This window comes from Mesoplodon densirostris, chromosome 8 (genome assembly GCF_025265405.1).
Source record: "Mesoplodon densirostris isolate mMesDen1 chromosome 8, mMesDen1 primary haplotype, whole genome shotgun sequence".
Classification (NCBI taxonomy): Eukaryota; Metazoa; Chordata; class Mammalia; order Artiodactyla; family Ziphiidae; genus Mesoplodon; species Mesoplodon densirostris.
This window is the reverse complement of record NC_082668.1, coordinates 96,818,901-96,835,295: the sequence shown is the minus strand read 5'-3', so window position 1 is coordinate 96,835,295 and position 16,395 is coordinate 96,818,901. Positions and strand designations below refer to the sequence as shown.

General features: G+C 37.8%; 1 protein-coding gene across 1 annotated transcript in view; it reads left to right on the top strand.

Annotated features, from left to right (window-relative positions):
- Positions 1 to 16,395, top strand: part of CCDC141 (coiled-coil domain containing 141) — a 202,978-nt gene that overhangs the window by 165,052 nt on the left and 21,531 nt on the right. Inside the window, exons 18-19 of the mRNA XM_060107047.1 lie at positions 7,029 to 7,169; positions 7,931 to 8,119. Of these exons, the coding sequence (XP_059963030.1) occupies positions 7,029 to 7,169; positions 7,931 to 8,119 (330 nt within the window). The remainder of the gene's footprint in view (positions 1 to 7,028; positions 7,170 to 7,930; positions 8,120 to 16,395) is intronic.

Here is a 16,395-nt window from a genome sequence, read left to right as displayed (position 1 = left end):
CCATATTTTATTGAAAGCACAAGAGAGCAGGCTAAGGGCTATTCCCAGCTGCCTATGGCTCACTTTCCCTCTTCCTGAAGCATGGTGGCCTTTATGGAGCTGGGTCTCCCTGTTCAGGCCCTTTCCACAGTGGTTCTGTTTACAGGGCTGCCTCGTGATGAGCCTTTGCTGGGAGCCAGCAGGCTGGGAAGACAGATGGCCCTTCCAGTCATAGTAGGGACACGCCAGGATTGCCTGTACTGTAACAGGAACCAGAAACCAGATATGTGCAGGTTTGATTTAGGAGTCAAACATCACTTTAACATGATCTTAAGTATTAAGAGAGTGATTCTTCCCATTTGCTTCTACTTCAAATCCAACTAATGTTTGATATAAGTCACAGTTTCATATTCAAAGGATCTTTGAAAAATTTTGGCCCTCTTCCCTTTTCCTTCCTCATAGACATATACAAGGCATGTCACAGTATATCATGCACAGCCTGGATTTTCCAACTACAAGCTTAATGGGAAAATAATCCAAAGGAATATTTTCAGTGCCCGTTAATAAAATAAAGAGATGTGTGGTGTAGTTTGTATTGTGAATGTCAGAGCCAGATTCTAAGTTGTAATAATATTTGATATTTTAATTATTATTATCATTATTAGTATTTTTTTTTTTTTTTGCGGTATGCGGGCCTCTCACTGTTGTGGCCTCCCCCGTTGCGGAGCACAGGCTCCGGACGCGCAGGCTCCGGACGCGCAGGCTCAGCGGCCATGGCTCACGGGCCCAGCCGCTCCGCAGCATATGGGATCCTCCCAGACCGGGGCACGAACCCGTATCCCCTGCATCGGCAGGCGGACTCTCAACCACTTGCGCCACCAGGGAGGCCCCTATTATCATTATTAGTATTTGGTATAAGTGCTTAAAAATTATGTAAAATTAAAAGCTGTATGTTACACTAATTTTTTTTGTATAAAAAAATAAAGTCAGATAGCCCACCAGGGAACTAGACCAAGCATAGCATTTGATTTGTTCAGTTGATTTTGAAATGCATTATTTTGTATCCAGTGCATTTAAAGTGCTTCTTGGAAGTTCACTGATCTGAGCTGAAATTGGTTTTGGAGGACTTTCATTTTCCAGATAAGGAAACTGAGGAGTATACAGTTTTCACTTGAGCAGTGTGCTGCAGGACTGTGGGGTTTCAGGGAGTCAGCTTTGGGCCAGAGGCTCATTTATTGGGGACCAACTTTTACTGGGCACCAGCTTGTCACCTGCTAAACTCAGAGTTCACCATTCAGTTAATGTTTGAACCCATTCAACCACTGCATGGTCTGATGTTAATGTATCCTTTTACTATGTTTTCTTCTTCTATCTTTGTTTTCTCGAATATGCGTCACATATTCTCTTTGTATGATCTGATATAATAGCACAGTTCATTTGGTTATTTCAACTAAAATTACTTTATTGCATGGTTTTAATTGCACTAAAGGCCCTTAGAAAAGGACTCAGGAGTTCCCTGGTGGTCCAGTGGTTAGGACTCAGGGCTTTCACTGCTGTTGCCTGGGTTTAATCCCTGGCTGGGGAACTAAGATCCCACAAGCCACATGGCAAAAAATAACAGAAAAAAAAAAAAAAGAAAAGAACTCAGTATTTCAAGGTAAAATAAAGTGAGGTATTCTAAATGTGATTTTTTTTTTTAATGTGATGTGATATTCCTTAACGACAAAGAACCATGGTTTTGTGCCTTGATTCTCTTTGGGTAAAATATTATTATTTTCTAATTTTATATACTATATAAGCCATAGTTAGTTAATTGTAAAAACTCATTTTCTCTATGTGTACTAGAAAACACACCCTTCAGACTGCCAGATTTTGTGGAGTTTTTTCCCACTCATTTCACACAAAGATATATTTGTATGCATGAATGTTGAATCTCACTGTACATTTTCTTGCCTGGCAATATAAATAAGCTTTTAATACACAAAGCATTATAGATATTCTGTGCCATATTACATGACAGAACATCATTAGTTCCTTATTCTTTACATGTCTTATTTAGAAATGTAATAAGTTAATATCGAGCATGTTTTCTTCTTGCAACCTGACCAAAAAAATTACCTTTACATTTACATGATGTTAATGGAAATTTGTCAGTGGAGTCTCATTATGGGTCACGAACAATTACTTTGATGAAAAGTGTAGTAATGGGGCTTCCCTGGTGGCGCAGTGGTTGGGAGTCCGCCTGCCAATGAAGGGGACACGGGTTCGTGCCCCGGTCCGGGAAGATCCCACATGCCACGGAGCAGCTGGGCCCGTGAGCCACGGCCGCTGAGCCTGCACATCCGGAGCCTGTGCTCTGCAATGGGAGAGGCCACAACAGTGAGAGGCCCACGTACCCCCCCCATAAAAAAAGTATAGTAATGACAGAATTGGGTTGCTATTCATTTTCCCAAAATAAATTTTGCAAATGGAGCTTTCATATAATTACATTACTTCAGCCTGAAATTTCTACACTGTAGCAACATCTTACCCATCAGGAAGGAAACAGAAATATGTATGTGTATATATATATATATATATATATATATATATATATTCCATATGTCAGAGTCTCTTGTTCTAGTCACACAGATTCTTTTGTTCTTTTGTCAATTTGGATAAAACGGTCATCTAAGTTCCAGGGAGATAAGGCAGATTAGCAGCAATAAATTATTGTAGAATAGGGGAATGCTGCTGCCTTAGACAAATACACAACCAATAACATTAAACCTCCTGATATTGTATACTGCTTTGCTGTTGACAAAATGACTGTGGACAGCCACCATCTGGTAAGAAAGGAAGCAGAACAAGAGGGTATAGATGAGGCAGCACTATGGTATAGTACAGATAATTACTATTTTCCAGATTGATGACCTTAATTCATCATTTTAAGAAAAAAACTAAATTATCATCATTCAACAAATATGACTACTGTGTGCCAGGCCATAAGAACAGGAAAGTCCTCAGGAAACTAAGAGTCTAGGCAACTTAAAGCCCAGGGGACTTCACAGTCACAACTGCTCATTACCAGGCCCCACTGTGAGTCTGTTTCGTTGGTATATGTAAGAGGATAGGAAAGATTATAATTTGTTCTGAAAATGTCCATCCCATAAGGTTAGAATCTGTTAGAAGTTTTGTGTTTAACATCTGCAAAATGACTCTTCTTACTGAAGAAGATAGAAAGCTAAAGTTTAAAATCGTGGTTATCATGTCCGGAAAATAAAACGTAAATATATTATGAACAAACAAAACTTGCAGAGTGGATAAAATAGCTATTACTGAGATAGGCTGCCACCTGCAATTTAAAATGGAGCAATTGTCTTCTCCTTCCAAGAGGCCCCATTTCCTGCTTCTACAAGACTGATGGTAAGCACAGGAAGACAGCCATGTGGTTGCTGAACAGATGGAGGCCAAGAAAGTCTTGTCCCAAAATCTCTCCAGCACTAAGCCTAAATATTCTACCGTTAATAATTGTAGCAAATCATTCAGGTTAAGTTATGAGTCTTTGGGTCTCTTCATCTCAAATACAGGCATCCCTGGGAAGTGATAGCATTGCAGCCTTCTTTTTGTTACTGAAGATGAGAATCAGAAAGCTTTTTTTTCTGGAGTAGGCAAAATGGTGGGCAAGAAATTAAGCTCGTGAAATGGACATTAAGAGAAATGGACTATTTGTTTTGTATTTTTGCTTCTGGACGATTGTGTGCCATATTTCTAATGAAAAGCTCTTGTTTTAAATACATTTTCTTAGTTTTAAAATGTCCCATGTCCCTCACGTAAATTGGCCTTGCCAGCAACAGACTCACAGATAATACATTCTTGTGCCAAAGTTGCCTCAACCAGCTTCCTCAAGACTAAAAATAACAAGCCAGCCTCCTTGTTGTCCATCTTGTTCCCTTCTGCTTCTTCTCTAAGAAGTTTTTGTTTATGCCTAACCCTGAGAGAGGCTTACTGCTCCCTGGGAAATTTGGTGAAGATGCTCATTATGCTAGTTTCAAAAGAACTGCAGTTTTAACGTCTTAATGATTTTTTTTCTAATTATAGCTATATTAAATTAGTCCTCTTCTTCCACAGCAAATATGTAGGAGCTGAACATATGGAAAGAGGAAAATTGCACTGTTCATTTGAAAACATACCTTTCTCCCGATTATCTTAAGACTTTCAGAAATCTTATCAGTATGAATTAAAACAACATTTAAAGATTTCGAATAGGGTAAACTTTTTCTTGCCCCAAGCTTTCGGTGTTTTTTCCTGCTTCTGTGCTCCAGTTGAGCAGTTGTCTTGGCCATCTACACCATTCCCCATTGTTGACAAGCTAACTAAAGTTAGAAACAGCTGCGTGAACAATGATACCACAGCCGAGCAACCATGGCACTCAGTTCCCTTAAAAATATGATCACAAGTTATGTGGAGATTAGATGGGAAGTTAAGTTTTCATATTGGAATGTGCAGGTAAGAAAATTAGGCATGGCTGGATTTTTTCTGAAAATCTTATTGCTGAAGGTAGTTCATGCTTGCTGCCTTCCACTTGTATCTGCATAGTCCTCAATTTGAGCTGGGAAAGGTACAGGATTTAAAATAGATTTCCAGTGGGACCAAAAGAGAAAAGTGCCAGCAACTTGTCAAAGGAGCTCATGTGTCAGAAAGAAACTGATCCCATTTCACATACCCATATTGCCGTGAACATCTTTGGCTTTATAAATCATTGTCAGTGGAAGTGCATACATTCTGAGGCAAACAGAAATAAATTTGTACTCATCACTTATCAGTCTTAAATTTCTTAATCCAAAGTAGACTTTAAATGTCATGTCTTAGAATTAAAGTGTTAAGGCTCAGCCTTTCCTCATTTATCATATAGTTTTCAAATAGATGTTGATTTTTTCCCACTTAAACAAGCGGGTATAACCCAGTGGTTATCTGGTTGATGACAGAGCCCCTCTTCCTTTCTTTAGACTGAAGTTTATAATATATGTCATGTTACAGTAAGGGAGAAAAAAGAATATAAAATTTTATTTTCCAATGGATACATGTTAGTGACTGGATGTATTTTTTCCTTTCATTTTATCTTACTTTATTTTTATTAAAAATAAAAATTGTATTTTTAGCTGTAGTAAAAGACACATAACAAAATTTACCATCTTAACCATTTTAAGAGTACAGTTAAGTGATATTATGTACATTCACAGTGTTGCACTACTATCACCACTATTCATTTCCAGAACTTTTTCACCATCCGCAACAGAAACTCTGTACTCATTACAATAACTCCCTATTGAGGACATGTTTTTTAATACAAAAATCTCTGGTTTCCTCAGATGTGGTAGTTATTGCACCTATTGTTGCAGATTATGACTTCAAGGGAAAAAAGTTCCTGCCAAAGTTTTATGTGATTAACTAAGGATGAAGTCCGTATCTTAATCCCATAAAATCAACTTCATTTGTCCTTTCCCACTAATAACAAATACATGCATATTAAAACATCAAATATCAAAAAATTTAAATATTAATTGTTTATTTCATAAATATACCAACTGAATATTATCTTTTAAATATTTTTATGAGTTCTAATAGAGAAATTATTTTCAAATTTTGAAGTTACAGTTCTTTCCACTCCTTTATAATATTACTGATTTATCAATTTAAATATTTTACATGGTCGCTGTGCTTATAATTTAAAGCTAATGCTCAACAATTTCATTTATCATATAAAATAAACAACACTGATGAAGTATAGTTGTGGCAAATGCAAAAATTGCATCAGTATAATAATTTCCATGTATGCAAATAGGCTAGGGCTTTATAGATTCTTGTCTTCAGAAAGTGTTAAAGGTAAGGTTAAGGTTCTGTTTTTACAATATGCAGAATTTGAAATAAGCATTTTGAGAAAACAAGCATTTTCTGGGGCAAATATGTTTTTCTGCATTATAAGTTTAAAATCCAGCATGTGCCCAGCCTTTATTCCCTCCCAAATAATTTACTTGCTGTCATTGAAAAGAATTTTAATGTCTTCCTGACTTTTCTTGTCATAGCTCAAATTTATCAACCATGACATTGTTTATTCTTGGCTGTTAAATGCTTCCATATAATCTGAGATGGTTTATATTTTCTCTGTACTTCTCTTTGCTGATAATATAGAGTGAATTGCCTGTCAATATGTTTATCCTTCTTGAATCTGGAGAAGGGCACAGAAAGTGTTGTTGTTAATGGAACTAGACTGCTTAGAATTTTGGCTCACTGGTAAAGTTGGACTGTTTGTTCTTAAGAAAGTCATCATCTATGCCCCGTTTTCAGTGTATAGCCATGCACTCTGTTTATATACAAGTTAGCATTGCCACTACAGGCAACAACTGTCACCTTACATTCCATTTTTTAAGGACCTCTGAAGTTAATGGCTTATACCTAAGAAGTAAATCTCTTCTGGAAACTGCCCATGAAAAATAATTTTTAATTGGATTTGGACAAATACAGTCCTTTTCCTACTGACTGTCATACTGGGTCTCCTCTTCCACCCCACTAATGTCCTTGTTGGTCTAAATGTCAGCACTCCATTGACCTCATGGACAGCTCCTTGGAGGCTTAATAAATTTATTCATGATGGCTATAAGAGCATTGGAATATGGAACAAATATTAGCATTAGCACACAGAGAACAGAATGAGTTATAAAATGATGTCAAATAAATAAATACAAATAAGAAAATTAGAGTTGTTTAAAATCTATCATATGTTAAAAACTTTCTTGTTTGAAGGTCAAAGGATGTTCTGTAACTGTAATCCTAGTTATAAATTACAAATCAAAAAATACTAAGAACAATTTATAATTACCTATATTTGGGGGATATGTTTAAATTCACATTATATATTCACTTAGCAGACCTGTCTTCTACTGAAAATCACTCTGGATACATTTCAAAGGTTATGAATATTTTGAAGTGTAGATATCTTGATTTATTTCAAGTGAATATTAGTGTTCTCATTTTAGGGAAATCATCTGTTTCTTTTTATTGAACTGCAGCTCAAAGAGTCATTCAAAGACATCAAAAAGAAATTCAACAATTTGAAGTTTAACTACACTAAGAAAAATGAAAAAGCTCGAAATCTAAAAGCTCTCAAATATCAAATTCAACAAGTAGATATGTATGCTGAAAAATTACAGGTAATGAGAAAGTACGTGTGTGTGTGTGTGCTACTACAATTATTGCAAAATTATTTTGCATTTCAATTCTAGATGCCTAATCCTTGGGCTTTTTTATAGCATTAGGACTGAAAAGATCATCTTTAATTTTTATAACAATTGGGTACTTCATGTAAAATACATAATTAATTGATTTATCTCTTGAAACAGCTCCAAAATGATTTCTGCCAAATCTACCCAGCCTCTCCCCTTCCTCTCTCTCTCTCTCTCTTTCTCTCTCTCTCTCTCTCTCTCTCTCTCTCTCTCTCTCTCTCACACACACACACACACACACACACACACACACACATCCCCCTCTTGTATACCCCTCTTTCTTTCCTTGTACCCACCTATGTCAGGACCTTCCTCCCCTGTTCCTGCAGCCCCTTATCACTTATACTGGCTAGATTATTTGAGTGCATTTCTCGGGAGACAGTGAGCTAACTGAGGACAATAAAATATTTGATTTTATGATCACTGTCTTTTTTAAAATCATTAGTAGCATTCTCAAACTATGGTATAGATCCTGATATGCAGTAAATTTTCTCTATGTTTGCTGCTGAATCAATAAACTATCTGAAAGAAAACCTATTCTTTCCAAAATGCATTTTAATAATTATGACTTTAACATATTAAATGGAGGAAGCTACAAAAGTTTTTCCAAGTTTTCCCCTCAATATTTAATCATTAACTAGCCTCATAAATAAAAATTGAATGTCATTAATTTTTTTTTTTTTGCACAGGCTTTGAAAAGGAAAATGGGAAAAGTTGAGAATAAAACTTTTTTCTTAAATTATCCAAATAATAAAATGAATGTCCTTTTGGAAGCCATGAGGGATTTGCAGAAATATGTGGATGAGTTTGACAAAGTTGTGACAGATTACAGGAAGAATTTGGACCTGACTGAGCATCTCCAGGAGTTGATAGAAGAGGTATCCTCTTCTTGTTGTAATGTTATCTGTGTTGTAATGTCGTTTTTAAAAATTACTCAGCTGCTTTAAAACAATGCTGCATTGGCTATTATTGTCATTAAATTCATGCATTGTGCCTATTTTCATGATTATATCCTTAAGGTATAAGGATATAAGCAGAATGGCTGGACCAAAGGGGATGCATGTTACAAGGTTTTGATTGTATTGTCCAATTGCTCTTTGGAAAGATTTTACTAATTTACTCTTTTTACCAGCAACATATGAGACTTTCTCATTTCTCCATAAGCTCATCAACTCAAGATATGTTTAACCATTATGGAATTATGTTCACTGCTGGATATCTGCTAAAACACTCAAAAATGACATTTATTTCACAAAATTTGAAAATGTTTAGAGAGAAAGGTGATACTTGGATTTTTCAGGTACAAAAATTGTTATTGATATTATTTCGTTTTTGTCAAGAGGATAAATGGCAAAGTATACACAGATTACATGAAATGTAGCAAGTTAGTTATTATTGGCATACTTCAAAGTGAAGCAGCTCTACACTTGAAGTTATTGAGCGTTCTTTGTAATCCATTATCCTAAGATACAAAATGTCTCTCCCACTAACGCAATACAGCTTTTAGATGTAACACCACATTAAGGAGGATTGAAATGATCATTCTTCTATATCTGATGTATAGGTTCGCTGTACTTCTGTGGCACTTATTTAAAGCCAGCTCCTAAAAGAGTCATGTGTTTCTATTTCTCACTCAGCCTAAGTGTTTCTAGCCTAGGTCAGACACTTCTTCCATCACAGTTATTTATTTTCAGTGACAAACTCTCAATTCTCCACTGTGCTTTGAAAATATGACTATCTTCTATCAAGCAAAGGTCAAATGCTATTCTTCAAATGATATTTCCTCAATCTATAGACTAAATCTTATTCTTAAAAGAGAATTTATTTATTAGAGTGTTATTAAGGCAATACTTTATCCATGTACTGTAAATGATTTCAATTACATAGGCTGGATTTTGTGTGTTTGAGCTTTTTTCTTTCCCTCAGCTGATATTTGGATTTTTTTAGTGCCATATGCTTTTTATTTTTATTTATTTATTTATTTTTAACATCTTTATTGGAGTATAATTGCTTTACAATGGTGTGTTAGTTTCTGCTTTATAACAAAGTGAATCAGTTATACATATACATATATCCCCATATCTCTTCCCTCTTGCATCTCCCTCCCTCCCACCCTCCATATCCCACCCTTCTAGGTGGTCACAAAGCACCGAGCTGATCTCACCATGCCACGCGGCTGCTTCCCACCAGCCATCCACCACACACTTGGTAGTGTATATATGTCCATGCCACTGTCTCACTTCATCCCAGCTTACCCTCCCCCCCCCCATATCCTCAAGTCCATTTTCTAGTAGGTCTGCGTCTTTATTCCCATCTTGCCCCTAGGTTCTTCACGACCAGTTTTTTTTTTTTTTTTTAGATTCCATATATATGTGTTAGCATATGGTGTTTGTTTTTCTCATTCTGACTTACTTCACTCTGTATGACAGACTCTAGTTCCATCCGCCTCACTAAAAATAACTCAATTTCGTTTCTTTTTATGGCTGAGTAATATTCCATTGTATATATGTGCCACATCTTCTTTATCCATTCATCTGTTGATGGACACTTAGATTGCTTCCATGTCCTGGCTATTGTAAATAGTGCTGCAATGAACATTGTGGTACATGACTCTTTTTGAATTATGGTTTTCTCAGGGTATATGCCCAGTAGTGGGATTGCTGGGTCATATGGTAGTTCTATTTTTAGCTTTTTAAGGAAACTCCATACTGTTCTCCATAGTGGCTGTATCAATTTACATTCCCACCAACAGTGCAAGAGGGTTCCCTTTCTCCACACCCTCTCCAGCATTTATTGTTGCAGATTTTTTGATGATGGCCATTCTGACCAGTGTGAGATGATATCTCAGTATAGTTTTGATTTGCATTTCTCTAATGATTAATGATGTTGAGCATTCTTTCATGTGTTTGTTTGCAATCTGTATAACTTCTTTGGAGAAATGTCTATTTAGGTCTTCTGCCCATTTTTGGATTGGGTTGTTTGTTTTCTTGATATTGAGCTGCATGAGCTGCTTGTAAATTTTGGAGATTAATCCTTTGTCAGTTGGTTCATTTGCAAATATTTTCTGCTATTCTGAGGGTTGTCTTTTCATTGTGTTTATGATTTCCTTTGCTGTGCAAAAGCTTTTAAGTTTCATTAAGTCCCATTTGTTTATTTTTGTTTTTATTTCCATTTCTCTAGGAGGTGGGTCAAAAAGGATATTGCTGTGATTTATGTCAGAGTGTTCTGCTTATGTTTTCCTCTAAGAGTTTTATAGTGTCTGGCCTTACACTTAGGGCTTTAATCCATTTTGAGTTTATTTTTGTGTATGGTGTTAGGGAGCGTTCTAATTTCATTCTTTTACATGTAGCCCTCCAGTTTTCCCAGCACCACTTATTGAAGAGGCTGTCTTTTCACCACTGTATATTCTTGCCTCCTTTATCAAAGATAAGTGACCATGTGTGCGTGGGTTTATCTTCGGGCTTTCTATCCTGTTCCATTGATCTATATTTCTGTTTCTGTGCCAGTACCATACTGTCTTGATTACTGTAGCTTTGTAGTATAGTCTGAAATCAGGGAGCCTGATTCCTCCAGCTTCGTTTTTCTTTCTCAAGATTGCTTTGGCTATTGTGTTTCCATACAAATTGTGAAATTTTTTTTTCTAGTTCTGTGAAAAATGCCAGTGGTAGTTTGATAGTTATTGAATTGAATCTGTAGATTGCTTTCGGTAGTAGAGTCATTTTCAAAATGTTGATTCTTCCAATCCAAGAACATGATATATCTCTCCATCTATTTGTATCATCCTTAATTTCTTTCATCAGTGTCTTATAATTTTCTGCATACAGGTCTTTTGTCTCCTTAGGTAGGTTTATTCCTAGATATTTTATTCTTCTTGTTGTAATGGTAAATGGGAGTGTTTCCTTAACTTCTCTTTCAGATTTTTCATCATTAGTTTATAGGAATGCTAGAGATTTCTGTGCATTAATTTTGTATACTGTTACTTTACTAAATTCATTGATTAGCTCTAGTAGTTTTCTGGTAGCATCTTTAGGATTCTCTATATATAGTATCATGTCATCTGCAAACAGTGACAGCTTTACTTCTTCTTTTCCGATTTGGATTCCTTTTATTTCTTTTTCTTCTCTGATTGCTGTTGCTAACACTTCCAAAACTATGTTGAATAATAGTGGCGAGAGTGGGCAACCTTGTCTTGTTCCTGATCTTAGTGGAAATGCTTTCAGTTTTTCACCATTGAGAACGATGTTGTCTGTGGGTTTGTCATATATGGCCTTTATTATGTTGAGGTAAGTTCCCTCTATGACTACTTTCTGAGAGAGTTTTTATCATAAATGGGTGTTGAATTTTGTCGATAGTTTCCTCTGCATCTGTTGAGATGATCATATGGTTTTTATCCTTCAGTTTGTTAATATGGTGTATCACATTGATTGATTTGCGTATATTGAAGAATCCTTGCATTCCTAGGATAAACCCCACTTCATCATGGTGTATGATCCTTTTAACATGCTGTTGGATTCTGTTTGCTAGTATTTTATTGAGAATTTTTCCATCTATGTTCATCAGTGATATTGGCCTGTAGTTTTCTTTCTTTGTGACATCTTTGTCTGGCTTTGGTATCAGGGTGATGGTGGCCTCGTAGAATGAGTTTGGGTGTGTTCCTCCCTCTGCTATATTTTGGAAGAGTTTGAGAGGATAGGTGTTATCTCTTCTCTATATATTTGATAGAATTTGCCTGTGAAGCCATCTTTTCCTGGGCTTTTGTTTATTGGAAGATTTTTAATCACAGCCTCAATTTCAGTGCTTGTCAATGGTCTGTTTATATTTTCTATTTTTTCCTGGTTCAGTCTCGGAAGGTTGTGCATTTCTAAGAATTTGTCCATTTCTTCCAGGTTGTCCATTTTATTGGCGTATAGTTACTTGTAGTAATCTCTCATGATCCTTTGTATTTCTGCAGTGTCAGTTGGTACTTCTTTTTCATTTCTAATTCTATTGATTTGAGTCTTCTCCCTTTTTTTCTTGATGAGTCTGGCTAATGATTTATCAATTTTGTTTATCTTCTCAAAGAACCAGCTTTTAGTTTTATTGATCTTTGCTATAGTTTCCTTCATTTTTTTCATTTATTTCTGATCTGATTTTTATGATTCCTTTCCTTCTGCTAACTTTGGGGTTTTTTTGTTCTTCTTTCTCTAGTTGCTTTAGGTGTAAGGTTAGGTTGTTTATTTGAGATGTTTCTTGTTTCTTAAGGTAGGATTGTATTGCTATAAACTTCCCTCTTATAACTGCTTTTACTGCATCCCATAGGTTTTGGGTCATCGTGTTTTCATTGCCATTTGTTTCTAGGTATTTTTTGATTTCCTCTTTGATTTCTTCAGTGATCACTTCGTTATTAAGTAGTGTATTGTTTAGCCTCCATGTGTTTGTATGTTTTACAGCTCTTTTCCTGTAATTGATATCTAGTCTCATAGCATTGTGGTCGGAAAAGATACTTGATACAATTTCAATTTTCTTAAATTTACCAAGGCTTGATTTGTGACCCAAGATATGATCTATCCTGGAGAATGTTCCATGAGCACTTGAGAAGAATGTGTATTCTGTTGTTTTTGGATTGAATGTCCTATAAATATCAGTTAAGTCTACCTTGTTTAATGTATCATTTAAAGCTTGTGTTTCCTTATTTATTTTCATTTTGGATGATTTTCCATTGGTGATACTGGGGTGTTAAAGTCCCCTACTGTGATTGTGTTACTGTCGATTTCCCCTTTTATGGCTTTTAGTATTTGCCTTATGTGTTGATGGCCTCCTATGTTGGGTGCATAAATATTTACAATTGTTATATCTTCTTCTTGGATTGATCCCTTGATCATTATGTAGTGTCCTTCTTTGTCTCTTGTAATAGCCTTTATTATAAAGTTTATTTTGTCTGATATGATACTTGCTACTCCAGCTTTCTTTTGATTTCCGTATGCATGGAATATCTTTTTCCATCCCCTCACTTTCAGTCTGTATGTGTCCCTAGGTCTGAAGTGGGTCTCTTGTAGACAGCATATATATGGGTCTTGTTTTTGTATCCATTCAGCCATTCTATGTCTTTTGGTTGGAGCATTTAATCCATTTACACTTAAGGTAATTATAGATATGTATATTCCTATTACCATTTTCTTAATTGTGTTGGATTTGTTATTTTAGGTGTTTTCCTTTTGTTGTGTTTCCTGCCTAGAGAAGTTCCTTTAGCATTTGTTGTAAAGCTGGTTTGGTGGTGCTGAATTCTCTTAGCTTTTGCTTGTTTGTAAAGGTTTTAAATTCTCTGTCAAATCTGAATGAGATCCTTGCTGGGTAGAATAATCTTGGTTGTAGGTTTTTCCCCTTCATCACTTTAAATATGTCCTGCCACTCCCTTCTGGCTTGCAGAGTTTCTGCTGAAAGATCAGCTGTTAACCTTATGGGGATTCCCTTGTATGTTATTTGTTGTTTTTCCCTTGCTGCTTTTAATATTTTTTCCTTTGTATTTAATTTTTGATAGTTTGATCAATATGTGTCTTGGTGTGTTTCTCCTTGGATTTATCCTGTATGGGACTCTCTGTGGTTCCTGGACTTGATTAACTATTTCCTTTCCCATATTAGGGAAGTTTTCAACTATAATCTCTTCAAATATTTTCTCAGTCCCTTTCTTTTTCTCTTCTTCTTCTGGGGCCCCTATAATTCGAATGTTGGTGTGTTTAATGTTGTCCCAGAGGTCTCTGAGACTGTCCTCAATTCTTTTCATTCTATTTTCTGTATTCTGCTCTGTGGTAGTTATTTCCACTATTTTATCTTCCAGGTCACTTATCTGTTCTTCTGCCTCAGTTATTCTGCTATTGATCCTTTCTAGAGAAGTTTTAATTTCATTTGTTGTGTTGTTCATCACTGTTTGTTTGCTCTTTAGTTATTCTAGGTCCTTGTTAAACATTTCTTGTATTTTCTCTATTCTATTTCCAAGATTTTGGACCATCTTTACTATCATTATTCTGAATTCTTTTTCAGGTAGACTGCCTGTTTCCTCTTCTTAGGTCTGGTGGGTTTTTACCTTGCTCCTTCATCTGCTGTGTGTTTCTGTCTTCTCATTTTGCTTTACTTGCTGTGTTTGGGGTCTCCTTTTCACAGGCTGCAAGTTCCTAGTTCCTGTTATTTTTAGTGTCTGCCCCCAGTGGCTAAGGTTGGTTCAGTGGGTTGTGTAAGCTTCCTGGTGGAGGGGACTAGTGCCTGTGTTCTGGTGGATGAGGCTGGATCTTGTCTTTCTGATGGGCAGGGCCACCCCTGGTGGTATGTTTTGGGGTGCCTGTGGCCTTATTATGATTTTAGGCTACCTCTCTGCTAATGGGTGGGGCTGTGTTCCTGTCTTGCTAGTTGTTTGGCATAGGGTATCCTGTTCTGGAGCTTGCTGGTCGTTGAGTGGAGCTGGGTATTGGCATTGAGATAGAGATCTCTGGGAGATTTTCGCTGTTTGATATTACGTGGAGCTGGGAGGTCTCTTGTGGACCAGTGTCCTGAACTTGGCTCTCCCACCTCAGAGGCACAGCCCTGATGCCTGGCTGGAGCACCAAGAGCCTGTCATCCACACAGCTCAGAATAAAAGGGAGGAAAAAAAAGAAAGAACAAAAGAAAAAGATAAAATAAAATTTAAAAGTTATTAAAATAAAAAATAATTATTAAAAAATTGTTTTAACTAATAAAAAAAGAAAGAAAGAAGAGAGCAACCAAACCAAGAAAAATATCCACCATTGATAACGTGTTAAAAACTATACTAAAAAAATTAAAAATAAAAAACGGACAGACAGAACCCTAGGACAAATGGTAAAAGCAAAGCTATACAGACAAAATCACACACAGAAGCATACACATACACACCCACAAAAAGAGAAAAAGGGGGAAAAAATATATATATCGTTGCTTCCAAAGTCCACCTCCTCTCTTTGGGATGATTAGTTGTCTATTCAGGTATTCCACAGATGCAGGGTACATCAAGTTGATTGTGGAGATTTAATCCGCTGCTTCTGAGACTGCTGGGAGAGATTTCCCTTTCTCTCCTTTGTTCGCACAGCTCCCGGGGCTCAGCTTTGGATTTGGCCCCGCCTCTGCGTGTAGGTAGCGGGAGGGTGTCTGTTCTTCTCTCAGATAGGACGGGGTTAAAGCAGCCACTGATTCCGGGGCTCTGGCTCACTCAGGCCGGAGGGAGGGAGGGGCACGATGCAGGGCAAGCCTGCGGCGGCAGAGGCCAGCGTGACATTACACCAGCCTGAGGCACGTCGTGCGTTCTCGCGGGGAAGTTGTGCCTGTATCTCGGGACCCTGGCAGTGGCGGGCTGCACAGGCTCCCAGGAGGGGAGGTGGGGATAGTGACGTGTGCTTGCACACAGGCTTCTTGGTGGCGGCAGCAGCAGCCCCAGCATCCCACGCCTGTCTGTGGGGTCCGCGCTTTAAGCCGGGGCTCGCGCCCGTCTCTAGAGCTCCTTTAAGCAGCGCTCTTAATCCCCTCTCCTCGCGCACCAGGAAACAAAGAGGGAAGAAAAAGTCTTTTGTCTCTTCGGCAGCTCTAGACTTTTTCGCGGACTCCCTCCCGGCTAGCCGTGGTGCACTAACCCCCTATAGGCTGTGTTCACGCCGCCAACCCCAGTCCTCTCCCTGCGCTCCGACCGAAGCCGGAGCCTCAGCTCCCAGCCCCGCCCGCCCCGGCGGGTGAGCAGACAAGTCTCTCGGGCTGGTGAGTGTTGGTCGGCACTGATCCTCTGTGCGGGAATCTCTCTGCTGTGACCTCCGCACCCCTGTTGCTGTGCTCTCCTCCGTGGCTCCAACGCTTCCCCGCCCACCCCCCGTCTCCACCAGTGAAGGGGCTTCTAGTGTGTGGAAACCTTTCCTCCTTCACGGCTCCCTCCCACTAGTGCAGGTCCCGTCCCTATTCTTTTGTCTCTGTTTATTCTTTTTTCTTTTGCCCTACCCAGGTACGTGGGGAGTTTCTTGCCTTTTGGGAGGTCTGAGGTCTTCTGCCAGCTTTCAGTAGGTGTTCTGTAGGAGTTGTTCCACATGTAGATGAATTTCTGATGTATTTGTGGGGAGGAAGGAAGGTGATCTCCACGTCTTACTCTTCCGCCATCTTGAAGCTCCTCCCATATGCTTTTTTAGGC